This window comes from Sparus aurata, chromosome 3, assembly GCF_900880675.1.
Source record: "Sparus aurata chromosome 3, fSpaAur1.1, whole genome shotgun sequence".
Taxonomy (NCBI): Eukaryota; Metazoa; Chordata; class Actinopteri; order Spariformes; family Sparidae; genus Sparus; species Sparus aurata.
In genome coordinates this window covers 18,282,185-18,306,337 of record NC_044189.1, presented here as the reverse complement: position 1 = coordinate 18,306,337, position 24,153 = coordinate 18,282,185, and the positions used below count along the sequence as shown (strand labels likewise).

General features: G+C 39.5%; 1 protein-coding gene across 3 annotated transcripts in view; it reads left to right on the top strand.

Moving 5' to 3' along the window:
* The first annotated feature begins 4,131 nt into the window (after positions 1 to 4,131).
* Positions 4,132 to 24,153, top strand: part of col28a1a (collagen, type XXVIII, alpha 1a) — a 33,706-nt gene continuing 13,684 nt past the window's right edge. For 2 of the 3 annotated variants that reach the window (XM_030411233.1, XM_030411236.1), the window contains exons 1-21: positions 4,132 to 4,218; positions 5,734 to 5,881; positions 6,684 to 7,249; positions 7,690 to 7,710; positions 7,980 to 8,039; positions 10,300 to 10,353; positions 10,451 to 10,495; positions 11,890 to 11,916; positions 12,173 to 12,217; positions 12,322 to 12,366; positions 17,508 to 17,561; positions 17,667 to 17,735; positions 17,855 to 17,923; positions 18,918 to 18,986; positions 19,615 to 19,683; positions 19,777 to 19,845; positions 19,944 to 20,024; positions 20,621 to 20,689; positions 20,783 to 20,854; positions 21,291 to 21,359; positions 23,528 to 23,599. In XM_030411233.1, coding sequence (XP_030267093.1) covers positions 5,755 to 5,881; positions 6,684 to 7,249; positions 7,690 to 7,710; positions 7,980 to 8,039; positions 10,300 to 10,353; positions 10,451 to 10,495; positions 11,890 to 11,916; positions 12,173 to 12,217; positions 12,322 to 12,366; positions 17,508 to 17,561; positions 17,667 to 17,735; positions 17,855 to 17,923; positions 18,918 to 18,986; positions 19,615 to 19,683; positions 19,777 to 19,845; positions 19,944 to 20,024; positions 20,621 to 20,689; positions 20,783 to 20,854; positions 21,291 to 21,359; positions 23,528 to 23,599 — 1,752 coding nt within the window. In that variant the 5' untranslated portion in view covers positions 4,132 to 4,218; positions 5,734 to 5,754. The remainder of the gene's footprint in view (positions 4,219 to 5,733; positions 5,882 to 6,683; positions 7,250 to 7,689; positions 7,711 to 7,979; positions 8,040 to 10,299; positions 10,354 to 10,450; positions 10,496 to 11,889; positions 11,917 to 12,172; positions 12,218 to 12,321; positions 12,367 to 17,507; positions 17,562 to 17,666; positions 17,736 to 17,854; positions 17,924 to 18,917; positions 18,987 to 19,614; positions 19,684 to 19,776; positions 19,846 to 19,943; positions 20,025 to 20,620; positions 20,690 to 20,782; positions 20,855 to 21,290; positions 21,360 to 23,527; positions 23,600 to 24,153) is intronic. The other variant, XM_030411235.1, reaches the window with a different exon arrangement.

Sequence of the window (24,153 nt, the reverse complement as noted above, 5' to 3'; positions counted from 1 at the left end):
TACTTAAAATAATGAGAAAAATCTCTCAATATGACATGCTACTTAAAATAATGACTTAAGCATCTCAAAATTATGACAGAGTATCTCAAAATGACTTAGTATTTCACAATAATGTCTCAAAAATAATGTATCAATATCACAAATAATGAGAAACTTTCCAAAAGTAATGCGAATATTTCTCAATATAATGACTTACAGAATATTTTCTCCCATCACATCGGTAGAAATGGGCTTCTATGGTTCATCTCTGAATAGTAGCTGAATAATTTCCTTTGTTTTTTTACTTATTATTACTCATGTACAAGTGGGAGATTTCCCATTACCATCACTAGCAGCGTTTCACATGGCCATGCCACTGTCCAAAAACGTGTCTGGGCGTGCAGCTATGTGCTGTAACAGGCCCGATGGTCTTATCAAAATATGTTGACCTGTGGCAGGAAGTGCCCTCTAAACTGCCAGTCTGGTATTGATGTTGTTGCCGCCTGGCTGTGTTGTCTTAGCACAGAGCTGTCTGCAGACAGTGTGCCACAGCATCACCACCCGTCTCTTCCCATACAGCCAGCAGCATCAAGCACTCAGGTCTGCTGTCTCCACACACTCTGTAATCACAATATATGCATGACATGTTTCACACATTTACCAAGCTTTTAGAAGAATCAATTTTGATAGGTGAAAAGAGGACAATGACAGCATCCTTTTTTTTGTCACAGTGGTGATTTAGTGTCAGACAAGCCTTTTTTCAGGAGAATCAACAATGGCATTAGGAACTACCCTCTCACTGAAATTACATAGTACATATACAAGTGTTATGGGGTTGGACGCCATTCATCTTATTACAAGACACTCTACCATCAAAATGATTTTGAAACGTTTATTTTGGCGTTGTGTGTGTGAGAGAGGGGGAAGTATGTTGTTGTTGTTGTTGTTGTTGGGATGAAGTTATGGAGGAATATTAAATACACTGCCCAAGAAATCATCCGTCTCCATCCTGCTGTCTCTTTCATAAACAGTAGTCTAGTCACCACCAACGAACTTGCGTGTTACACGCGGTGAAAAAGCCAGTAAGTGGAGTGAAAATACATTTGAAACCACAGTTTGCATTGTCTGCCACTAGAGGTCTTTAACTCAAAATGGAAGACAAACAGTGTGCGATGATGTACCCTGTATCACGCAAAACTATGTAATGGACGATGTCACTGTCACATTTGGCCTTACCTCACCATGAAAACAACAAAGGCTGACACTAGGGTCCACATAGCCATAACAAACATACAACTCCAGTTACATTTTCAAAATAAAAGGTACCAAAACTACTAGGTAAGGTTTAACAAAAGATCATCATTTCCCCTCAAAGTAATGTGAGTGTTCACTTTTGGGTTCACACAAGCCCCAAACCCTGGTTACCTTCGTAAAAAGTCCCATGAACCATCTGATCCACCACAATATCCCTCCAATACCTTCATGAACATACGTAACTTTAGGGCCCATGCAAGGCAAACCGTCACACTGTCCTTTAGCAGATCAATGGGTCTGTTAGATAAGTTGGTGTGAGACTGGGCTGTATAATGGGAAATCGTTGCCTTCATTTTTAACCAACCACCATAGCTGAGGAAAGTCTACGTATGTGATCGACTTCTTCATGTTACGTTCAGTTACATTTGCTGACTTCCTTCCTCACTCTCGGGCTCTCTCCTAGAAGTTAATACCGACCAAATAAAACCAACTGTTACCTTGAGTATATTTGTGGATTTCTCTGTTTGAACATTGTTGAACACATTTAGAATAATGTGAGTATACTACTCAACAAAATATATAACAAAGATTTTGTCATTTTTAGACTTTCTTATACAGACATGTTACATTGTATCTACAGGCATTACTTAGCGTAAAAAATGTCTTCACATTAATCCATTTTGATCATGAATTAACTTTATAATGTGCAAATGTGCAGATAAAAGTCAAGTAGAGTTAAAATAGGTTTTACTGTTTTCATTGATTTGAAACAGTATGATAATATAAAAGTAATCAACTGTTTGCTAACATGTTAGTCATAATAAGTTTATAACATGCTAATGATATGTGATTGCTGTGTGTACATCTTGTTCCGCTGTGTTCTAGAGACCAAAAAAATCTATTCATCCAGCTTTAGGTGAAACATTTCTATTTGTTTGCAGAGGAAGCCTTTCAAACAGCAACTGCATGTTGAGTGTGTATTACAGTAATTGATGAGGAATCTGACAAAAACATATTTACCAGGCAAAACATCTTTGGCGAATAGTTTACATTTAGTTTCAAGTTCTTTCCCTACCAAAATAAGTATTTAACCAGATGTCCTATTATAGCTTTAAAGTCACAATTAACCAATCATGGTTGTAAACCCACCTTAGCCTATCAACCTTTTAATCTGTCAGAATAGAAAATGGACACTTATCATGTAGAAAGTATGGATGAGGTCCGCTGCAGCAGACTGATGGGCTGTATGAAGAGAGGTTGTTTGAAGGAATGTTTTCTCCAAGACTCCAGGTAATATTTACTAAATGATTGGCTTGCTTTTTGCGGGGTGAGCAGTGGCATGTGTCAGACGTATCAGTGATTTATATAAGGAACCGGGCATGAGGCCTTATCTGAGCCTGTCTGTTTGAATTATGGGAGCAGCTAATAGAAGTTTCTCACAACCGACGGGTAGAGTTTTCCTTCGGCTCCTCAACATCCTCAGGCTGCCACTGAGCATACTACTCCGTCAAGATTAGGTTTAACACATCTGAGATTTCCCTTTTACTCTCCCCCTTGCCCTCCTTGTATGAACCATATTTCAGTCCAACCTGAGACACTTCCTTACTTCTACCTCCATGTTCAGCCTTCCTCACCCCATAAGTCATTTTTAGTATGCATTTTCATTTTGTTTTCAACCTGGTGGCCCTTGAGCGGTATATTGCTCACATTTCATTTTTCTTCCCAGTGGAAGATAGTTACAACAACACTGACATGCTGACAACAGCCCCTGTAGTTTTACTGAAAGTGGGCGGGTTGAGTCAGTATGTTCCTTAAGTTGAACAAAAAAATATTGTACAAGTATTTTTCTTCTTCTTCTTACTTAACTTCTTTTTTCTTGTGACAGGAAGTGACAATCTTAGCAGCCAACACTGCAGCTAAAGAGAAGGGCAGAAGATCTCAGGTCTCTGGGCAGGAGTTTTGTCATATAAGAAGGGGCTAGATCATTTAACAGTTTGTTTAACAAATAAGCATTTGAAATGCATTTATCATGCTGCTTAGACATTAAAGGTGCAATATCTAAGATTTTTGTTTCTTATATAGTCAGCAGGAAGTGATGAAATTTGTCTTTTGAAGATTTGTCAAAGCCGTCTACTGGAGTTAACATACTAAACAGTCCTTTCTTCTAGTTATCAGTGATATACTGCCCCCTTTTTTTTTGCAGTATGAATTTAAGAGTCAACCAATTATTACATATTGCACCTTTAATAGCTACTTACCTTTTTTAACAATTAGCTTTTTCTTCTGTATATTCTGATGGGGAAGGGAATCACATGCAAAGGAGTAATTTTGCATTATTGCATAAGTGTTATTTTCTAAAGAGATTTATCACTTCCTCTCCTGCTGTATGTACTTGCAGAGTGAAAATGTATGCAAGCAGTGCATAACTCTAGTAAATTCAAGGATTTCTTCAAAAGAAAGAAGAAATATTAAAATAGACTTACAAGTAACAAGTACTGATTTTGTTTAGTGGTCACTGACTGGAGCTCATAGTTCAGTTTGGTTTAGTTTAGTTTCTGGGTAATAATGGTGATATCCCAGTCACCTTATCAGAATCAGTAAGTAGTAAAAGTTGCTTTGCCTTCATATTAAAAGCAGAACATTTGTCACATAATCTGTCCTATGAGAAAATCTCCAAATTATATGATGCAATTATGACATTAAATAGATACAAGACAGCATTAATTGTAAAATCGGAAAAAAAGATCACAATGTCTTTTTTGTTTTTTGCAAATTGAGTTTTATTGTGAAGGGTGTAACAGGAAGTGTGAGTTGTTGCTATGTGGGTGACTTGTCACCGGTGTTCTGTGAGCTGCTGCAGGTCTGACTGGAGCGCTTTTTACTTTCCCTGCCTCTGTGGAGAAACCATCCGGCAAACAGAGCACCGCAACGCCTGATCAGCTCACTGATGGATTAAACTGGAGCTCTTATTTTGTTAATACACAGGTACGTGTCCAACGGCAAGGGATATTCAGTCAAACTGCCAGTCATAAAAAGTCCTGTGATGTATTTTAATTTATATTCCAGTTGCAAAATTGACTGAATAAGAATATGCTGTAGTTGAAATATGCTGCAGAGGCCAAATGTATCCAGAAACTAATTACAAATTAACTAATTACTAATTACTGATGAAAGTTTAATGGTTTCATTCAGAATGTATATATCAGAGATAACATTCACTATTATTTTCTAAAGAAAGGCTTTCCTTTTTCTTCTTTGACTCTTTCTTCTTCTTCTTCTTCTTCTTATTGTTATTGTTATTGTTATTATTATTATTATTATTATTATTACTAGTAGTAGTAGTTCTAGTAGTAGTAGTAGTAGTAGTACTAGTAGTGGTGGTAGTAGTATAGCAGATCTATCATGTCTGCAGGTAGTAGTTGTAATTACACTGGCAGTAATAGTTTTTGTGGCACCAGTTGCAGCTGCAAATGTGAGTACTGCTACTGCACTACTATCATCAGAAGCGGGAGTAGCTGTAGTTATGCTGCAGTGAAAATATTTTAGTGGCAGCAGCAGAACGATAGCCGAAATGACAAATAATACCATAGTAGTAGTTTTGACTGTAATAATAGTTGAAATTAGTAGTAGATTTGGTGATAACATTATCAGTCCTGTTTGCAGTAGCAGTGGAGATTAGGAGTGAGTGATATGAATAGAATCATTCATTAAGTTCTATGTATCTTTTATCATATCATTATATGTAGTGGCATAAAACCAATGTCAGGCGGAAGTGACCACAAAGAAATGGTTATTTGTATTTGGCTAATAAAATAAATCCTATGAAATACAATGCTGCCATAAATCACTCCTGCCTATTGACTGACAACTTTGGCCACAATTGCCTGACACCAGTGTGAGTGGATAATGACTGAATGTTCTTATTTGTGTGAACTTTTCCTTTAAATGGCTGATTATAAATCTTTGATGGTGGAAAAGTTATACTGTCTCATCCTATCATCCAATCCCAGCACACTAGTTTTAGTATCATTACAAGCAGCTTGGGAAAGAAGTTGTGGTAATGTTAACAGTGGTAGTAGTAGCAGCAGTGATAGTAGTGATAGTAGTACTAATTTCAGTATTTGTTTTAGTTGGAGCAGTAGATGTATCAGCTGCATTGACAGTGGTATACAGTATTAAGTGCAGCAATAGTAGTAGTTGATAAGAACATGTTGAATCAATAGAGGTAGGGGTAATAGTGATAATGGCCATCAGGCACTTTGATTATAAGTGATATCAGGGAGCAGATTGCTGAGCTGAGGGAGTTCAACGGTGTTCTCTGAGAGCGGCCATCGCACTGTTGTCTCCCACTAGTGTCCATGTAAAATCATTGCAGTCTTCAACGCACTCAGGTTGAGGCGATGCATTACAGATGCAGAGTGACTGATGCTGTCCATTATTAAGTCTCGCGAAAGCATGACTTAACTCTCATGTCACTTTAATCTTCTATATATTTTCCAGGCTTAGCAGCTGGACTGAAAAATGAGTACGTGGTGGCTCCTAAAGATCTTGATCCTCACCCTGGCACTGTCAAGCCCGACCAGAGGCCAGAAAAGAAGGAGGAAAGGGCAAAAAGATGACAACCAGATCATCGTTAATGAGGCCAAAAGTAAGTGTTTTAAACGGTCATTAAATATATGTATGCTCTGTATCACCTTGTCTTAAAAGAGTTAGAAAACTTCATAAGGTTATGTTAAATGATTTCTAAGCGATTCAGATACATAATTTCTTTAACCATGCTATTAGAACAAAAACTTAATTGTAGTCAGGAGTATTTGTTAGTTTATACGAACAGTATGATTGACAGCAGAGTTTACACTGCTTGGAAGTTTACAGGGAACCTTTAACTGGTTGTGAAACAGTCTCAATTTTCTACTGATGCCTCTATATGACCTGCATAAGTAAATGACACATTAGTGTGAGGATTTGGTATTTTTTCATGTCCGTCTCCGGGTGGGATTACAGAAATTTAAGCAGAGTGCTGAGGATGAATTGAGGTTTCTGGTGGTATCGCTGGGGAAACTGCTGTATAGCTTGCCAGACAGCAGCCGAACAACTAACCTAATATTTAATGATGGTCTTCTTACTGAGCTAGTTTATATCTCCCTGATTTTGACTCATTATTATGATGACATAATGTTATTACCTCATTAACATGCAGCATGCAAACAGCTGTGTTTAGAAAAGAAGAACGCTATTACAAATGTGTACACTTACCAGATCAAGATTTTTGTGACAGAAGGTGAGGCAAAAAAGTTCCTTGTAGCTGTTGCCAACCCCAACAGTATGCCCTATATTCTATAGTCCGTTATGGATGTTACAATCAACAACTGCACCAACTGCTTGAAGTCTTTCTATATGAAGAATGTATTATAAGAATGTAAGCCCGCTGTGTTTTGCTTCCTGTGCAGACCTGATCTGCCCGGTCGAGATCATGTTCATTGTAGACAGCTCGGAGAAAGCCAAAACTCTGCTGTTTGAGCGACAGAAGGACTTCATCCTGCACTTCAGCACCAAGCTCATGCAGCTCCACTCGTCTGGCTGGCGTCTGCGGCTGCGCCTGGCCGCTCTGCAGTACAGCAGCACTGTGTCAGTGGAGCACAACTTCAGAGACTGGCAGGACTTGGACGTCTTCCAGAGCCGGGTGGCCTCCATGACCTTCATCGGCCATGGCTCCTACTCCTCTTACGCCATCACCAACGCCACCAAGGTGTTCAGCCGCGAGACGTCCCCCAGCAGCCTGAGGGTGGCACTGTTGATGACAGTCGGAAATGACCACCCACGCAGCCCCAGTGCTGTGATGGCTGCTGCTGAGGCCAAACAGCACAACATCAGGGTTTTCACCATCAGGTTGTCGAGCCTGCCCAAGGATGATCCCATGGGTGCAAAACTACGATCCATTGCCAGTGCCCCCCCACAGCAGCATGTCCTCAGCCTCGCCGACAGCCACCTGGACGACAAGCTCTTCAGTGAACTGGTGAGTTATGTTTGTGTCAGGGTTGCATCAGTGCTACAAATCTACTAGCAGACCATAAAAGAAGCAATTAAAACAGATGAGATATAAACAATGAAACACATGTAAGATTATAGACAATTTTTGAATGAAACCATTTTTATTTATGATGAAATCTCAGGGTACTTTCCAAATAAATGAGTACCTGTAAAGTGATAGATATGTAGCTTGGTTGATATTATTGGATGGCATTTGCCATATCATCTGTATATATGTTGCCAGATATGCGGCAATATGACAAAATGTCTTTGTATCAGCTGTTATATCAAAACCAGAATTTTTAATCGTTATGGGCATTGACCTGAACTCAAGTATCAGTGGGGCTGTAGTTTTTGTGTAGGTCGGTGTTGATGATTTCTGCAGAACTAGACCATGACTAACTCTGGCTGTCTTTTTTCACTCAGAACACAATTGTCAAAACTGGGGTAAGTACTATGAGATTGATTATTTTCATGATCATTTTCTGTATTTTATGTGGTCCTCCAATACTGCTCTTACAATTGCATGAAACATCTTCAAGACGACAGTGATGAAACTAAAGATAGATTCACCAAACTATCAAAGTAAGCCTTGACAATAACGACAAAAAAGTAGGCAAAATAGCACACATTTCTTTTCTTTGCTTGCTTTGTGCCCAAGCACACTGTTGATTATTCGGTTTGTATTTTGCTCTTTTCCTCCGTCTTTATTTCAGTGCCCACAGCCAAAGATCTGTCTGTGTGAGAGAGGAGAGAGGGGTCATCCCGGAAATCCAGTGAGTTGTTTTTTTTGCAGTGTATTTGAAACCATCCTATACTACTTCTTAACCAGTCTTCCTGTGTAAACATGTGTAACAATCAGTGGTAGACTCATTTCTTTGTGCACATCAATATAATCTGCAATTTTGTTGTTAATTTCCAGTGAACGAGCCAACCAGAGCAGACAATGTTTGCTAATTTATGTATGTATGTGGATGACTTAAGAATCTCTACTGGCCAATGGATGGATGGATGGTTGGATGGATACATAAGTCTGTTGGTCAGTAGGTAGGTAGCTAGTTTGGTAGGTTGGCTGATAGGAACATCTGTGGGTATGCCAGCTGGTAGATGGGTAGGCGGGTATGGTTGATAGGCTGGTAAATTAGCCATTTTGTCAGTAGACAGACCTGATCACAAGCTTTCATCTTTTTTATTGTTTTGTTTTTTGTGAACAATTTTTTATTTATGTATATTATGGGGTGTTGACAAAATGAAGGTGCAACCATCTTTGCACATATGTACACATACATATACACTTAAACCTATACATACACACAAATAAAAATACATGTGTGATGGTTTGTAGAAAAAGAGAAAAAAAACAAAATGAACATGATCAACATATATAAAGGGCTTTCATCTGATATATATATAATTAATTGTGTTACTTGTGTCACTCAAGTGTAACTTTCACCCCTCTGGTGCTCACCACTGGATGGATTGATAAATCACAATCAGGAATTTTTGACCCAATGGTGGCACAACAGTAGGTGTCATTATGGTCTGGAAAATAAAATTACCAGCAATTACCAACATTATGATTTAGGACTGTGACAGTATCAGATTTTCACTGGATGATTATTGTGGCCAGAAGAATTCACCATAGCTACATTATCTCAATATATATAGAATTTGTGTCTCAACTTTGTTTATTGTGTGTTTTGTCTGTTTTTGTTACATGAAGAACATTCGTTATCATTTGGAGTGTGGGGAGGAGGTGATAGAGTCTTTGTAACCATCCAGGGAATGTCTGTCACTTCGACGATATTTTGTACAGCAGTAGTAAATCACTGAGTAGCAGCTGCACACCAGATCCATGTCAGACACTAGCTAGCAAACCGTTAACTCTTTCTGCGGCATTTTCTTCTTCTTTTTCCATTGTATGGTGGTTGGCAACCAGTGTTAAGTTGCATTACCGCTACCAAATACAACAAAGTGAGAACACAAAGAAACAAAAACAACTGAAGAGTTTAGAGACTGAATTATTTACATGATGTAATCAGATTTATTATAAACACAATATCAATATTTCATTTTTTGAATATCATGGTTATTGTCAGTCTGTTATTAGCGACACCTCCATAGCAAATATCTTGTTGACCTAAATTTACTAATATCGCAATAGATGATCATACCAATGATTAGCTATAACCAGAAGTTTAGCCAATCAATCACCTAACAGCCCAGTAGCATTAACTGGTCACGCCGTAATTGAACCATCTATCGGAAGTAAGCCAACATAAAAGGGAAATCCATGCACTGATCATAGAGATTTTGGAGGTGATTCAGGATTGTTTTGTCAAACTGTGTCGTACTAAATGTCATTGAAGACCTTGCTAGTAGTTGTTTTGCTTCAAAGTCGTATGCAGGTGGACAGACCAACCGACCAGTCTCACCATCCTTGGGCCATGCTGCTAGCTGACTAACTGATCCATTCACCAAGAGAAAGTAAACTTTTCTAAACTTTCTGATCAAAGTTTTTGCAGACTTTTGGGTAATGTGACACTATTTCTGCACCAGTTTACAGGTCAACAGTCTCTTCCACAGCCACACATAGCTCCAGTAAGCCTCACACATTGGCTTGTTATTCCTGAATAGCTGGGGATTCTCCCCATCTCAGCACCTGGGCTGGTGGCCTACACCAGCAGGTGCGCCTGGCCTGCATTCAAAGCACTACAGGGAACAGATGTGAAAGAGCAGGAAATGTTTCCCACAATGCAAGTGTAGCAGGTGGGCCAGCTGAAAGGGCTGTTTGACTGGTCGCAGTGCTGAAGAGAAGCAAAGGTCAAGGATGGCAGATTAAACCTGAGCAAACACACGGTCTGCACTGATCTGAGAACCTGCTGCACTGAGTTGGAGGTTTATGTTGGACAGGGGTTACAGACAGGTCACACTGAGAATGACCTTCCTCACGTATGCCTATACATACAGAGTCCAAACTGAAAGGGGGCCCAAATATTTTCATTTGGCACAATCTCTGCCTTTACTTTCATCTAGGGGAAACCAGGCGAGCCGGGGTCTGATGGATTTCAAGGTCCAAAGGGATCTCGTGTAAGTCCACATTGTCTCCGTAATCCTGTGCTGGTAACAGAATGAATCTATGAAGTGTTGTTTGATGTGCTGTTTTGTCTGGTCTCTGTCACTTTAGGGGGAACCTGGCATTAATGGACGTCCAGGAATGGAGGGCCTTGGTGTAATCATCACTTTATTTTTCTCAGCCTTCTTGTGCAATATGATATATTGTTATATTCTATTCTGAGAAGCATGGCGGGAGGGAAAAATACAGTTTTACCTTTAAAAACACTGCAATGTTAAAGCTACTATGAGGAACTTTGCTGATTCTGGCAGCCGCAACAAAAGATGACGGGGGTGAAACAAAGTTAACTCTGTTTCCTGCTGGATCACCACACTACAGAGCAGCTTCTTTCCTCTGCGAGGCACCTTCATTCACCCTGAAAACAGCATCATGAAAAATGATTTTAGTTTTATGACTTATCTGACAATGGAAAGTCACAATCTGTCTTGGTGACATGCATTAAGAGTAGATATATGACTGTATAGAAGTATAAAATAATATACAGTGTTTCCCACAGAATCAGACTTTAATTGTGGCGATGGGTGTCCAGCTGGGGTGCCATAGAGCATGCGCACTCGAGGCTTCAGCCGACTGAGTTGGCTAACTTCTGGTTAAGCGTAGCGCTACCTTGAATGAGGATAAAATCATTTAATCCGGTGGCTTTTCTAGATTTTCTAGACCGAATTGCTTAATTGCAATTGCAATTTTGACAGTAAAACAAAGCATTTCGGGGTGGCTGTGAGGCTTTTATTACTATTTTACAGATGCGTCTTTCACAATGTTGAATTTTGGGAAAAAGTCCCCCGTGCATCACATGACGATGTAATCACACGGCATAGCCATTACAAAAACTTGCTTGAAGGCCTGGCGCTCTTTGTGAGGACTTGATCTCGATGATCGCCACAAATAAATTAATGTGTGGGTAACACAGATATACTTGCTGATGGTCTCGTTGGCATATGTATGTCATATACAGGCATTAGTATTAAACTGAGACTGTTTCATAACCAGTTAAACATTCCTTGTAGAAAATTAAAATAATGCCACCTAGCTAGTAATGGTTTACCAATTTACGAGGCAAAAGATGATGAAAGAAAAAAAATTGTGAAAAAACATGAATCTATCATCTTTGCAGTACGTAAAGGAGCCAAGAGAAAATTTACTTGGCTTAGCATAATGATTTGAAGCAAAGCGAGTGTTTTTATTCAAAAGCTACATAGTTAGCCTGACGGTTGTTTCGCTGCAAGTATTTTAGGTGTCAAAGCAGAAGCTAAAGACTGGATGTTGAAAGGGTCTGGAACACCCAAGATTGTTTTTGCTCACCATGAGTCTAAAGAAATGGATTGCATCCAATACTTTGTGTATATGATACAATTACCAACATATTGGTCTATATGGTTTCATAGCATTTTTTAGTATTTTGATGTTAGTTGGTCGGTGGACCACTGAAGTGACTTGATGATTGGTGGACTGTCATCTAACTGTTTAATGTAAATTCTCCCTTTCTATAGGGTCGACCTGGGAGCAAAGGGGAAAAGGTATGTATAATGGATATTTTTTGATATGAGAAATTTTTAGATAAGAGTGTTATTTTGGGATGAGTCACCACTACCAAAATGCAGGTAGAGAAATATAAAGGAAAGATTTGGTAAAGGCAAATTCTTTAGCACATGAATATTATAAATGTTAACTTTTATGCATTTTTAAAGGGTTTTTATTTACAGAAGTTGCCTGCAGTCAGATAAGAAACATTCTATGGGCTTCACTTAACTGTATCTTGGTTGTATTTTCTAGGGAGAACAGGGTGAATGTGGTGCCGCTGGTAAAAAGGGAGAACAAGTAGGTTTCATAATTTTGTTATTTATTAAATTTCCATGATGACTTTTTTGCTGTGGCCAAGTACTGTGTGTATAAAGTAACATTATACTGATGATTTTCTTTAGGGTACAGAGGGACCTCCTGGCCCCAGAGGACCCAGAGGGGAGCAGGTGAAGTACACTGATATTCTGTTATACGTAACCAAGTAACAAAGATCAGATCAGTGAGTCAATTCTGGTGACCAGTCACATCAACATGTACAGTGTTTCACAAATGTGGAGCCAAAATCATGAAGTATATGATTCAAATTCAAATAATAGCTCAAATAATTTACATTTCATGTCAAAGTTATGACAGGCAACTGTCAGTTTTGGCAACACAGAACCTTGGCTAACATTTATATGGAGTTCCTTGAAATGTAGGAATTGAAAGAAAAACCAGATAAGCATCTGGAATACAGAGCAGTCGGAAGATACAAAGTGTAACCAGCATGTAACTTTGTATTGTTACTCCATTGTCTGATATTGCTGTGACTCCATACATGACCACCTGTATCTCATAACATGTTATCTTAAATATTTAAATGATTTTTTTTTTTTTAAAACAGACTTATATCATTTAACTGAATGTAGATTACAGGGTACGTTCAACATTTTCAAATATGCTTGAAAATCTCCTGTCTGTGTGTACAGAGCCAGAGTCAGGATGTGGTTAGCACCGAGTATTTAATGGCAAGTACAGTTTACCGATGAAAAAAAAAAAAAGTCTGCTCGACTTTTCGATTTCCAGAACGTGACATATGAATTAGTGCAAAGAAAAGGCTACACATTTCTGCGAAGCCGCAGCTTGTCTGGCTGCCTTTCAGGACTTTTTTCATCTGCCAGGAGTCACGACCCGTTACGTCACTCATCAACACAACAGCAAGCTGGAGAGCTAGCGTGCATGCCTAGCATGTCACAGCAGCAGTGACAGTGCAGGAGAGCGGCCGCGGAAAACAGTCAACAGTGTAGCTTCACTTTGTTAAGGAAAAACACGACAAGTCAGGTTGCATGTCAAATCTGACAAATATTTAGGCAGCAAGGCATCGGTATGGACAGTTGTAACTCGTTGACATCTTCAAGCCAAGTGCATCGACCTCATCCAGCACCTTACCACTGCAAGCACCTGCAATAGTACCAGGGACAGCAAGCCGTGTCACACCGTTCTCTTTGGAATTAAAAAGGAATGATAACCAAAGACAAAACTGTGAAGTTTGTCCCCCCCAATATTGGAGTCGAAATTTGGTAATAATCAGTGGTTAAATTGGCTTTTGTAAGGAGGGGGAGCCCTTCTTCACTCAGCGGCCATTATCTCTCAAAATATTATTTTTTTTTACCTTGCACCATCAGCGTAATACATATTTTATCAACGGCAGCAGCGGCGGTGGGGGGGTCGCGATGTAACTTTTTTTTTTTTTCTGTGAGAGACTGTGGCTGAATGACTTGATTAATGGGAAACGCTAACTTAGCATTAGCTCGTCTACGTTTAGCTAATGAGGAGGGCGGTTAATCAAATGAAAACTACTCGCCCTTCTCATCTTTTCACAATTTGCTAACGTAGCATTAGCTATGTAGAGACTTCATCACAGAAACAAAAAGGTGAAAAATACAGACATTTAGTTTCAGTAAATTAACAAAGTTAACATTTTACTGTGACATTTACTTCATCCACCTTCTGTGCGTCAGCAGCACCGTGTGTGCGCGTGCACTTGCGTGGTATGCGAGAAGATGCCGGTAGCAGTGAAAACATGGACTGGAGTTTCATTGGTTCAGGTTTTATCTCAATAAATGAGCGGAACGGATTCAGTAATGAAGCTCTGACACAGCGCTCTGAAAACAGCGCTGAGTGAACAGGCTGATGTTTTGATGGGGATCCAAATTAATGATTTTACAAAGTTATATAATGGTAGTTACACCCATGATTACAATGAAACACTGAAGCAGAGGGAGCTCAGCTCCTGCTGGCTGTACTGACGAGGTGAGGAGGCGGAGCTGAGCTCCGGAGGGCTCCGGCCCAATTTAATCTCTGGTAATAATAAGAACCACAATCGCTATGCAGAACCAAATTCTGAATCCAAATCTGTAAAATTCCAACAATACCAAACCCTATGCTTGAACAACATTAATTATGATGTTCCAAGAACAACACCAATACAGCGATATCACTAACGACAATAACTGGCAATGTGTGCTATAAGCAGAGATACAGAACATTTCAGAAGGACTGAGTTGACAGATCAATTGTTGATGCCAAGAAATTGTTCCGGCATGTATGTCCACCTAAAACCACAAAAAGTCATTTTTACATTTCTCTTTGTCTCCAGGTTAAACAAACAAGATTCCATGTGTAAATCAGTGTGCTTCAAAGGTTTTGGCAGGTGTAATGTTTTTGTACAGGGCCAGACTAGCTTTTTCCCCCTGCCTACAGTCTTTATGCTAAGCTAGGCCAACTACTAACTACATCTTGACTCCAGCTCTGTACTTGACAGAGAGACTTGAGGCTGTTACGAATTATTTCACTTTTACTATCAGAAAGACATTGATTAAGTGCGTTTCTCAAAATATTGGCCTGTCCAAGTGTGTGGTTAGTTTTTGTTCAACCTAGCAGAATGGACTCTCAGATTGACTGGTTCACTGATAACATATGTCCTGTAGCAGGCAACCTTAAATGTAAATGTTTCGATTAAGAGCGTAATATTACCATTACATAGTCCACCTGTGATAAAGACAGGTTTTAATGTACAAAAATGAAAAGGGCTCTTTATACCCTTGAATGGGTGTGTGGTCAAATTGAAAGATTCCTTTGTCCCTCCACATCCGCACTGAAACAATCAGTGCTGCGGTGGAAACCACACACTCTGAGTCCATCTCCTGCTCTGCACTTGTGGAATGTGAGCTGTGGATTAGGTCTTATCCCGCTCCTAATGTTGCCTTTCTAAGCGGGGAATCCAAGCTTGCAATGTTTGGTTGTAGTCTTTGAGCAGACGTTGTCCCAGAGGATTAGGATTTGGGCACATGTTATCCATTCCCTTTCTCCTTAAATGCTCGCTGCCCCCTTCAGCATCAGCTGAATGACAGCAGTCATCGTCAGAGTCCCATTAGGTTCTACGTCCTGATCTGTCTCCAGTTCCCATGAAATGTACCTACGCACACTGTCAAAAATGTATTCTTAAACCTGTGATCACAGTCTATCCAACACATTCTCACTCCCAACTTGTCAAATACAGCAGCCTGTTCAGTGGCCTTTGGCTTCAAACTGTGACGCTCTACCCACCCGTCTAGAGTCAGTTTTTGCATGTGAGGGGCTCCGCACTCAAGTTGGCAATAATATTTGATATGCAACATCTGGTTACACTTTCCAAATAAAGTTTGCTGACAAATAATTCATGCATTGTGGTTTGGTTAGGTTTAGAAACCAAAACAACCTGGTTAGGTTCAGGGAAGTATGAAAGGATCATACTGGGTCAAAATAATTTCCTCCAGTCTCTGAACATAAGTAACTCATGTCATGTAGCGCAAGTGATGTTAAGTTACATCATTTATGTACGTTCACTTAATAAAGCCACACAGCATAGACTTAGAAGCACATGGAAACTGCCCACGCTGCTGTATTGGATGAGTTGGGAGTGAGAGCAGGCTGTATCACAGTATTATCCACCAGTCCAACAATATCACTGTCATTAAAGTTTTACATAACAATGTCAAATTATGACATGATATAATTTATGCATGTTTTGTCCCATTTAATCAAATCTTTTTTATATATATATTTTCATTTATTTTATGCAAATATTCATTTTCTTTGGGATTATACTAGTTTGAAGTTTGCTGTGGCTAACTGTCTACCTCCTAGAGCCTTCCTTGCCTCACAACCACACTGTAACTTGTGGGATCTACATTGTGTTAATTTCTTTATATACATCAGGAGCTCTTTTGAGTTGATCTTCATAGATACGATCATGACAAGGACAGAATCAAAAGCTCTCTCTATATTAGCTAAGCACTACACTCAAAATGCTCCTCACATGTTGGGGGATGAAGAGGCAGATCACTGACAGATTCTTGGTTGATATTTTATCAGCACTACCAAGTTTAGATAGTTTGATCGGAGTTTAGAGAACTCGCAAAGTGGCTCTCCCTCTCCAGATCTGTCTGTTGCTCTTTGTATCAGTGAACGACAAAATGCAGGATAAAAATCGGTCATTGATTCAACAGCCCCACTGCCGCCAGATGAGTGAGGTGGGGCTGGGAGAGTCAGTTGGGAGGGCCAGTGCCCATTCAGCAAGAACAAAAAGATTGCACTGTAATGCTAATGATATGTTTGGGCTCTCTCACCTCCCAAGATAATAATAAAGAATACTGAAGCAGAATATTTCATGAGCTGAAAACATGTTGAGAATTTTAGAGATGATTACATCGATAGTTTTCCTATACATTTCAACGTTTGGACTTTTCAACACTGTGAAGTCAATACATTGTAGATACGTAGTACCCTGCCTAAATCTGTCCGTGGAATTTTATTTTTTTTTCAGGATTTTTGTGTGTTTGTATGTGCAGTATTTATTCAGTTTGGGAAATGACACGATCTATGGAGCATTCAAAGCGGACTCAACGGGGACTAGATATTATCATCGCTTCACCAAAATTTCCCTCTAATTTCCCTCCACTCCAAGGGCACCTCCACATTTGCGGAAATACGGAAAATATTAGCCAATGGTTTTTGGTTTTGTCTTGTGTTGCATGGGATTGCTTTCAACTTGTGTAATCCGAACATTTCCAATAATGCACGCACTTGGCAGGATGGTCTAGCAGTAATTGAACAGCATGCGAAAATACATTTATATAACTAAAATAACAAACAAGGAAAAAGAAAACTTTTTCGGCTTTTGCGCTATAATATTTTGTCCCGGAACCACTGCAGATAAAGTCAGCTGCTCAGACAAGTGGTGCACACGCAGTTTTTTTCTTCCTGTTACTGTAAATCATTCATTTCCCAGCCATATTACTTTAACTTTCATGCAGTTCTGTTGAAAAAGGAAAAGCTGAATCATAATATTGATGACCTCATGATTTCATGCTGAAGTAACACGCCGCCTTACATAATTGCTGCTTCTCCTGGTGCAAATATCAACCACTGCAAGTTTTAGCTGCTAGCCCCCAGGTGTTGTCCAATGTGCTCCAGGCACTGTGGATTTTTGATGTGTTCCCTCACTTTTGCTCCCCCTGGATTCCTGTGTATTTATCTGTCCTTTCCTGTTCTGTTCCTGTCTCAGGGAGCCAGGGGAGGACCTGGAGACCAGGGTCCAGAGGGGCAATCTGGATCTAAGGTAAGAATTGTGGCCATAAAGTTTAAAATACATCAAGTTAATCAGTATGTTGACAGGTTGAAGCTGCTGGCATGTTTGTTAACTTCTTTTTCTTTCCTCTAAAAGGGTGACCGAGGACTGAGGGGTGTACCTGGACCACCAGGAGATAACGGCGTTGGGTTCCCTGGACCAAAGGTACATTTAGGTTTAATATTACCTACATTTTAATAGTATTATTTTAATTCAAAATAGCATTTATTGATTGCATGTCCTGTGTACTTCTCTGTCTCTAATCTGTAAAATTATTTTTTCAGGGTGACAAGGGGAACCATGGAAGACCAGGTCCTCCTGGACCAATGGGAAGGGGCGAACCAGGAACACCGGTTAGATTAGGCATCACATCTAACACCATGAACTGTATTATAAAATAAATTTACCAATGATAGTTTAATGAATGTAAAAGAATAATTGTTCCCAACTAGGCTGGGTATGTGTAACAGTACTGTTATGGTGTTACACTGACTGCTCTTATAGCTAATATATTCTTACCAATACCATCAACCATGGTGATGTTCAATCAGTGCTAGAGAGCAATTGGTTCAGATATTGTAAGTGAATTTCAGTATGCACCTGTGATTTTTTTTTTTCTGTTGTGGAACAGACACATTATTGCCCCCCCCCCCCCCCCCCCCCCTTTTTAATCAGCTACATGTCTGCATTTGTCTGTAGGTGTTAAATAAATACACGTGGATAGCAATCTGTGGTGACCAATAACAAAGCTTTAAACACAACCCTTACTCTAACGTCCTGTCAAATCCATTGCACTAGAGTGCTAAAAATGTGAAACTTACATATCACTGCTATTTTCTTTGATTGATAAGAAAAATAGAAACAACGAGTCATTTGAATATTCAAAGTGTATATCTAGCTGAAGAATTACCACTGCTGAACACTTCATAGCTCTGAAATGTTTCAGTTAAAGAAAAACAGGGATCCATTTTTATTTATCTATGGCAAAACATTCTCCTAAACAACTGAGGTAGCTGGTTTGAAATAAAAATGATAAAAAACATAAAACTGCTCCATACAGCTCCTGCTTCCAGCTATTCCGGGTCTAAGGTTCCAAATTGATTTTAATGTACTATTTACACCCTTATTAAAGCCGAAATGTTCGTTAAGCTAAAAGCATTAGCGCACATATTGTCTGGGTCAAGTGGGTGCTGAAATTTCACTACAGGTTTAAATAATGTCTTACACAACAAATGCAGGGTAAAACACAAGTTACTGTCAACAATACAGCTAGCCTTTATGGAATGTTTTAGTACTTTCGGTATACAGTCACTTATCTCATATAATATCTGTTCATTTAATTTTTAGGGTCCAGCAGGGCCACCAGGTATGCAAGGATCTCCAGGGTTTCCAGGTGAGGGTCTCCAAGGGCCCAAGGTAAGTTCCAGGACAAGTTGGTTCACTACAACATGCATGTAGCCTTTTATATATCATTTATTTAAAGGTGAGGTATATTTAAGAATTGTCTACCTGTTGAAGACACACTCAAAACAAATAGGGGGCATTATATTAAAGACACAGCTAAATGCTGCCAACTGTTACTGCTCTCAGTTAGGCATACAGCTAGCAGTCCGGGCTGGGAGCTCAAAGTGCTGTGATAGGATGGGGCTGGCTGGTTAGCATGCTAAAGATGCTTTGCAACACAATACATAGATGTCATTACATCAAAGCTGTTTTCCCTCTCATTCTATTGATCATTTTAGTTTGGAAAGATTTCAACCAGAATTCTTACGTGATGTACGGGGATTAACATTTCCAAAACAATCACAAACCTCTTCCAAACAAAGGGACACAATAAATACACATTTGAAAGTCCTGCTCTATTTATAATTAATAATTTGCATGTAGTGGTTCAGAAAATCAGAAACCAGATTTACCCGATCAGAATTTATGTGAAAGGCATTCAAAAGCTACTACCAGCCCTTAACATGTAAATTATGAATTTAAAAAAAGACAAAATATCTTTGTTTGATTATGGTCAACCTTCCTGGCGTGTCTCTTACAGGGTGACAGGGGGTACGAGGGTCCCAAGGGCAGCCGTGGACCTACAGGAGTCGGGTACAAAGGTGATAAGGTACGATTAAACATGATAGGGAACACTGACACATGTATAGTGGAAACCTGTGATGTTATGACCGATCTGACCTCTCACCTGTCTGACCACCAGGGAAACACAGGAGCCTCTGGGTTGCCGGGTTTGGTGGGGTTTCCAGGGGCGGGCATCCAAGGAGAAAAGGCAAGGCTAATGAAAATGTTAGGAATCTTCTTTCCAATGTTTTTCCCTTATTGTTGTAACTACTTTTTATACCATGAAGTTTCTCTGTGGCTTTTCAGGGTGAACAAGGGCCTGTTGGGCCTTCTGGGCCGAGAGGACCTCCTGGACTTGGTATAGTCGGACCAAAGGTAAATAGCAAGGTATCAGAAGAGAGTTTACCCTGTGGCTTTTACATTGTCTATAGGAAAGCTATAATATTCCAGTGTTGTCTAAGTGTTTTTTCCCCTGCAAAACTTCTTCACCTTGTGGGATCAACACAGCATACAGTATATTTAAAACGTATACAGCTTTCTTTTTCTAAGTCTTTTAAATGCTTAAGTAATTAAATATATGTGACACTGTACAGTATGAGCACTAAAAACCAGCGCCCAACTGATATATCGGTTGGCCGTTATCATTACTGTTAAGTGTTTGATAACCACATATGAGTAATCACTGCAAATAATGTGTGAGTATCTGCTGATATATTGATATCAGAATTTTTAATTTGTGAATTTTAAGAATTTTAAGTGGTAAAAACTTTTTAGCTCATACAACTTAGATTCAATATTACACTGTACTTGGTAATTTTAAGGTAATCAGTTGCCTGACTTTTTAAAAGTAAAGTCAACCTTTAAAATTGACACTGTAATATCGGCATTGGCACCACCCCCAAAAATTGCGTATCGGTCAGGCTCTACTAAAAACACCTTATGCACTCTGGCTTTTTATCAGTGATTTGATGGTTACTTCCTAGGGTGACCAGGGTTTCCCTGGAGAGCCTGGACTTCAAGGAGGGAGGGGTGTTGGTGAGTCAGGACCAAAGGTAAGACAACCAAATAAATAAACTAAATAAAAGCAAGTTCGATAGAATGAACAGTGAGACCGAGAACTTTTAAATACATTTTGGCTTTCCCAGGGAGAGTCGGGGCCTGATGGTTCACCTGGGATACCTGGCATTCCTGGTGAAGATGGAGCTGTTGGGTCTAAGGTGAGTCTGTGACTGGAGGTCAAAGGTCACATTTTGTAAAATTACAAGGTCCGATCTGAAATTAAATGTCGATTTTGAATATACCTATCAAGTAAACTGTTAGAGACATAACAACAATCACAACAACAGCAAAACTGCCGCTCTCTGAGAGACTTGTATTAACTTAAGACATTTTAGAAACAAAGTAGTGTTTCAGCTGCTTTATTTCGTCTTTTAACTTTAACTTACCTACACCAGAAGTGGGAGTATGCTGCTCTTTAGTTAGTGATACATGTTTAAAAATGCCTCACCATATCAGCTCACAATTTTATCTGATCATTAACTTACCTCGAGTTAATTTCAATGTTCAGAACACACACACGCATCAAAGACAATTTTGTGATTTACTATAATATGTTTTTTTGTTTGATGCCATTTGATCTGCTATTTAAACTAGGGAGAGATGGGGTTGCCAGGTCTGCGGGGCCTAGAGGGAGACCCAGGGAAAGGCATTCCTGGAGAAAAGGTAATCCTTATTCAGCGGCAACTGTCGCCCAAGTATTATAGTTCTTGTCTCTTAGAGAAGGGGTGTCAAACTCAGTAAATGAGGGGCCATCATAAAACTTGAAAATTAGTTTGCAGGGTCATAGCCAGAACTTCAGCACTGAGTTTCTCAGTTAGTTATTCTGTTGGGGTTTCATTGTGACAAAGGAATAACTACATCAAATATACAGCAATTGTTGAATAATTAAGTACCCCCGTGGAATCCCTGCAAAATTTACAGTATCTAAAGGTACATATCTTTATTGATGTCACTCTTTCGCTAACAAACCTTTGTGTGGGGGGAATTTCTTGTTAGAAAACAACTGCTTTAAAGCAGTTTTTATTTATGCATTTTCATCTACCTGCCCTCCTCTTGATTGCTGTTTTTTTTAAACTAGTGCAGTGCCTGTTCAAAACGTTACTCAAAACGGTAATGTGAGGGGTTTAATAATCCAGTCTGAAGCCTCCTGAGCTGCTCACACACTCATTAGGGCCACCCTGGTATCAGGTATCAAACATGTTTGATATTTGCAATTCAAAAATTTGTAAAATTACATCGGTACTTTCTGAGTAGGACCACAACAACCAATGAGAGATGGTGCTGCCAAGCAACAGTAAACGTTGTAGCACTTGTGGCTAACGTGAGCTAGCTAGCATCTCCCCACTCATCCAGACTTGTTTATCCTTCTGCTTTTTTTTTCTGACTGCAATGCATTACTTCAACAAGTTGTTGCACCAAAATGAATCCCCATTTTGTTTACGTCTGCTTCCCCATGAGATCATGTGGGAGGGAACATGTGTGAGTCCAGTTTCAGTCTGCAGAGTGGTAGAAAGCCAAGCCTTTTCCGGTGGACCTCATTGGACCTTATTTCAGAAAACATATGTATGGTAGTGAATGGAGCGAGACAAATTATCCTGTTTGAGTTGTGACATGAGTCACACATATGTCCATTTCAAAGATCATTTTCCAATGCAAGAAAGTCACAGTTTGTCATAGATAAAGTAAAATATCATCTGGTTTTGTGTTAAGCCGCTAAGTGAACTACATCGCCTCGCTCAGCATCCGTCACCAAATGTTGACAAATGCAGTCATGTGAAAGGGTATTTTGTGACTAATGCTGTCTAGTCTTGATAATTAAGTATTTTCACAGTCTTATGTTGAATTAGTTCAATGATAAACTGCCACTTTCTTGACTTGGAGGTTTTCTTTTTTAAAAATGACAAACATCATATGTGTAGTTTAAAGCACAGTTCAAACTGGGTCAAAAATGTGTTTGTTTTTCTTCATACACTACCATACAAAGTTTTTTCAGAAAACTGTCGGGGGTGTGGCCTCAGCTCTCAATGAAGAAGCCGCATCCCCGCTGCTAGGTTAACAAAAAGAAAATTTAGAACAAGAAGAGGTCTTAAAATCTTTTTTGTTCGTTGTTATCTTAGACAATTAGCAAATGTAATCAGAGTCATAAACTAACTTGCAGTTATGTTTGTAATTTGTCCAAAATGGCAAATGTGACTTGTGCATGCTCCACTCACATTGGGCAGCCACTCATAAAGGATAGTGTCAGTGTTCACTGATTATGCAAAAATGTTTAAATATTCCAAGTGTTGCGTGTCCACATCGCATCAAAGTGGACACTGCACATCCTTGAATGCTCAGCAACAAACCTGCCAAGTGTGAAGTAGATTGGATGAACGGTCAGAAGGACTGACAGACAGAGAAACCTTGCTTTGTAGTCAAATGTGTCGAATGGACTTTGCTGGATAACGTTTCACAGAAAGCCTGCTTGTTTGTCTATTTTGTTACGCTGGCCTGTTTTCATAGGGAGACCAGCTTGGTTTAGAATACAGATTGTCCCATGCTGGAAAAATATGGTGTCCTGAGTTTGACATAGGTATTACATGATATCCTGGTAACTCTTTGTTCAACCAGATGACACATTGATTTGTTGTAATATTACTTGCGTCTTATTCACCTCAACATGCAAACAGGAAAAACAAATGCATTATGTAACTCATGCATATTTACACGCATGTACAGACAATGGCTCTGCTGGCGTACACATGCAAAGTTGACTGATTAATTTTTTGCACAGAGATGTATGACACTGTACGTGCATGTGTGTGTTGGTGTGTGCGTGTGTGTTTCCACAGGGAGATAGAGGTGACCGTGGCCCTAGAGGACTTTCAGGGTCTCCAGGCCCATCTGGACCTGCTGGAGCTAAGGTATGGTAAATACAGGTTTCCTCTCAGTGTCTGGTCCACATGTCTGTTTGCTGTAGGTGGGAAATCCAGCACTGGGTGTTGTTAAGCTAAGGTCAGGTTCAGACAGCTGTCACAATAACACAGAGGCTTGAGATCAGCTCATGTTTACTGATTGTTACTACATTTAAGGTCTTGGCTGAAGCAGTCTGTATGACTCCTTTATTACTCCTGTTATTTGAGAGTAGTCCCACGTGACAGCTGGTGACTTTCACAGTCATGTTAAAAGACAGGGCAGATAATGCAGTACTGGGAGGATTCCACAACAAACTAAATATAATGATTAGGGCTTCTATTTCATAGTCACATGCAAACTTCAACTCTTTAAGTGCACAACTGTCATGGCTTATTACAAACATAGGTTAGGTGATTTGGTTTGTATGCCTCTGAGCCAGCTGTGGCTGGAAGCTTTAAGTCTTTGGTCAGTCCATCCCATTCTTGTGAACACGTTGACTCAAGAACACCTTGAAGGAATTTCCTCAAATTAGCTACAAATGTTCACTTAGACTTAAGGATGA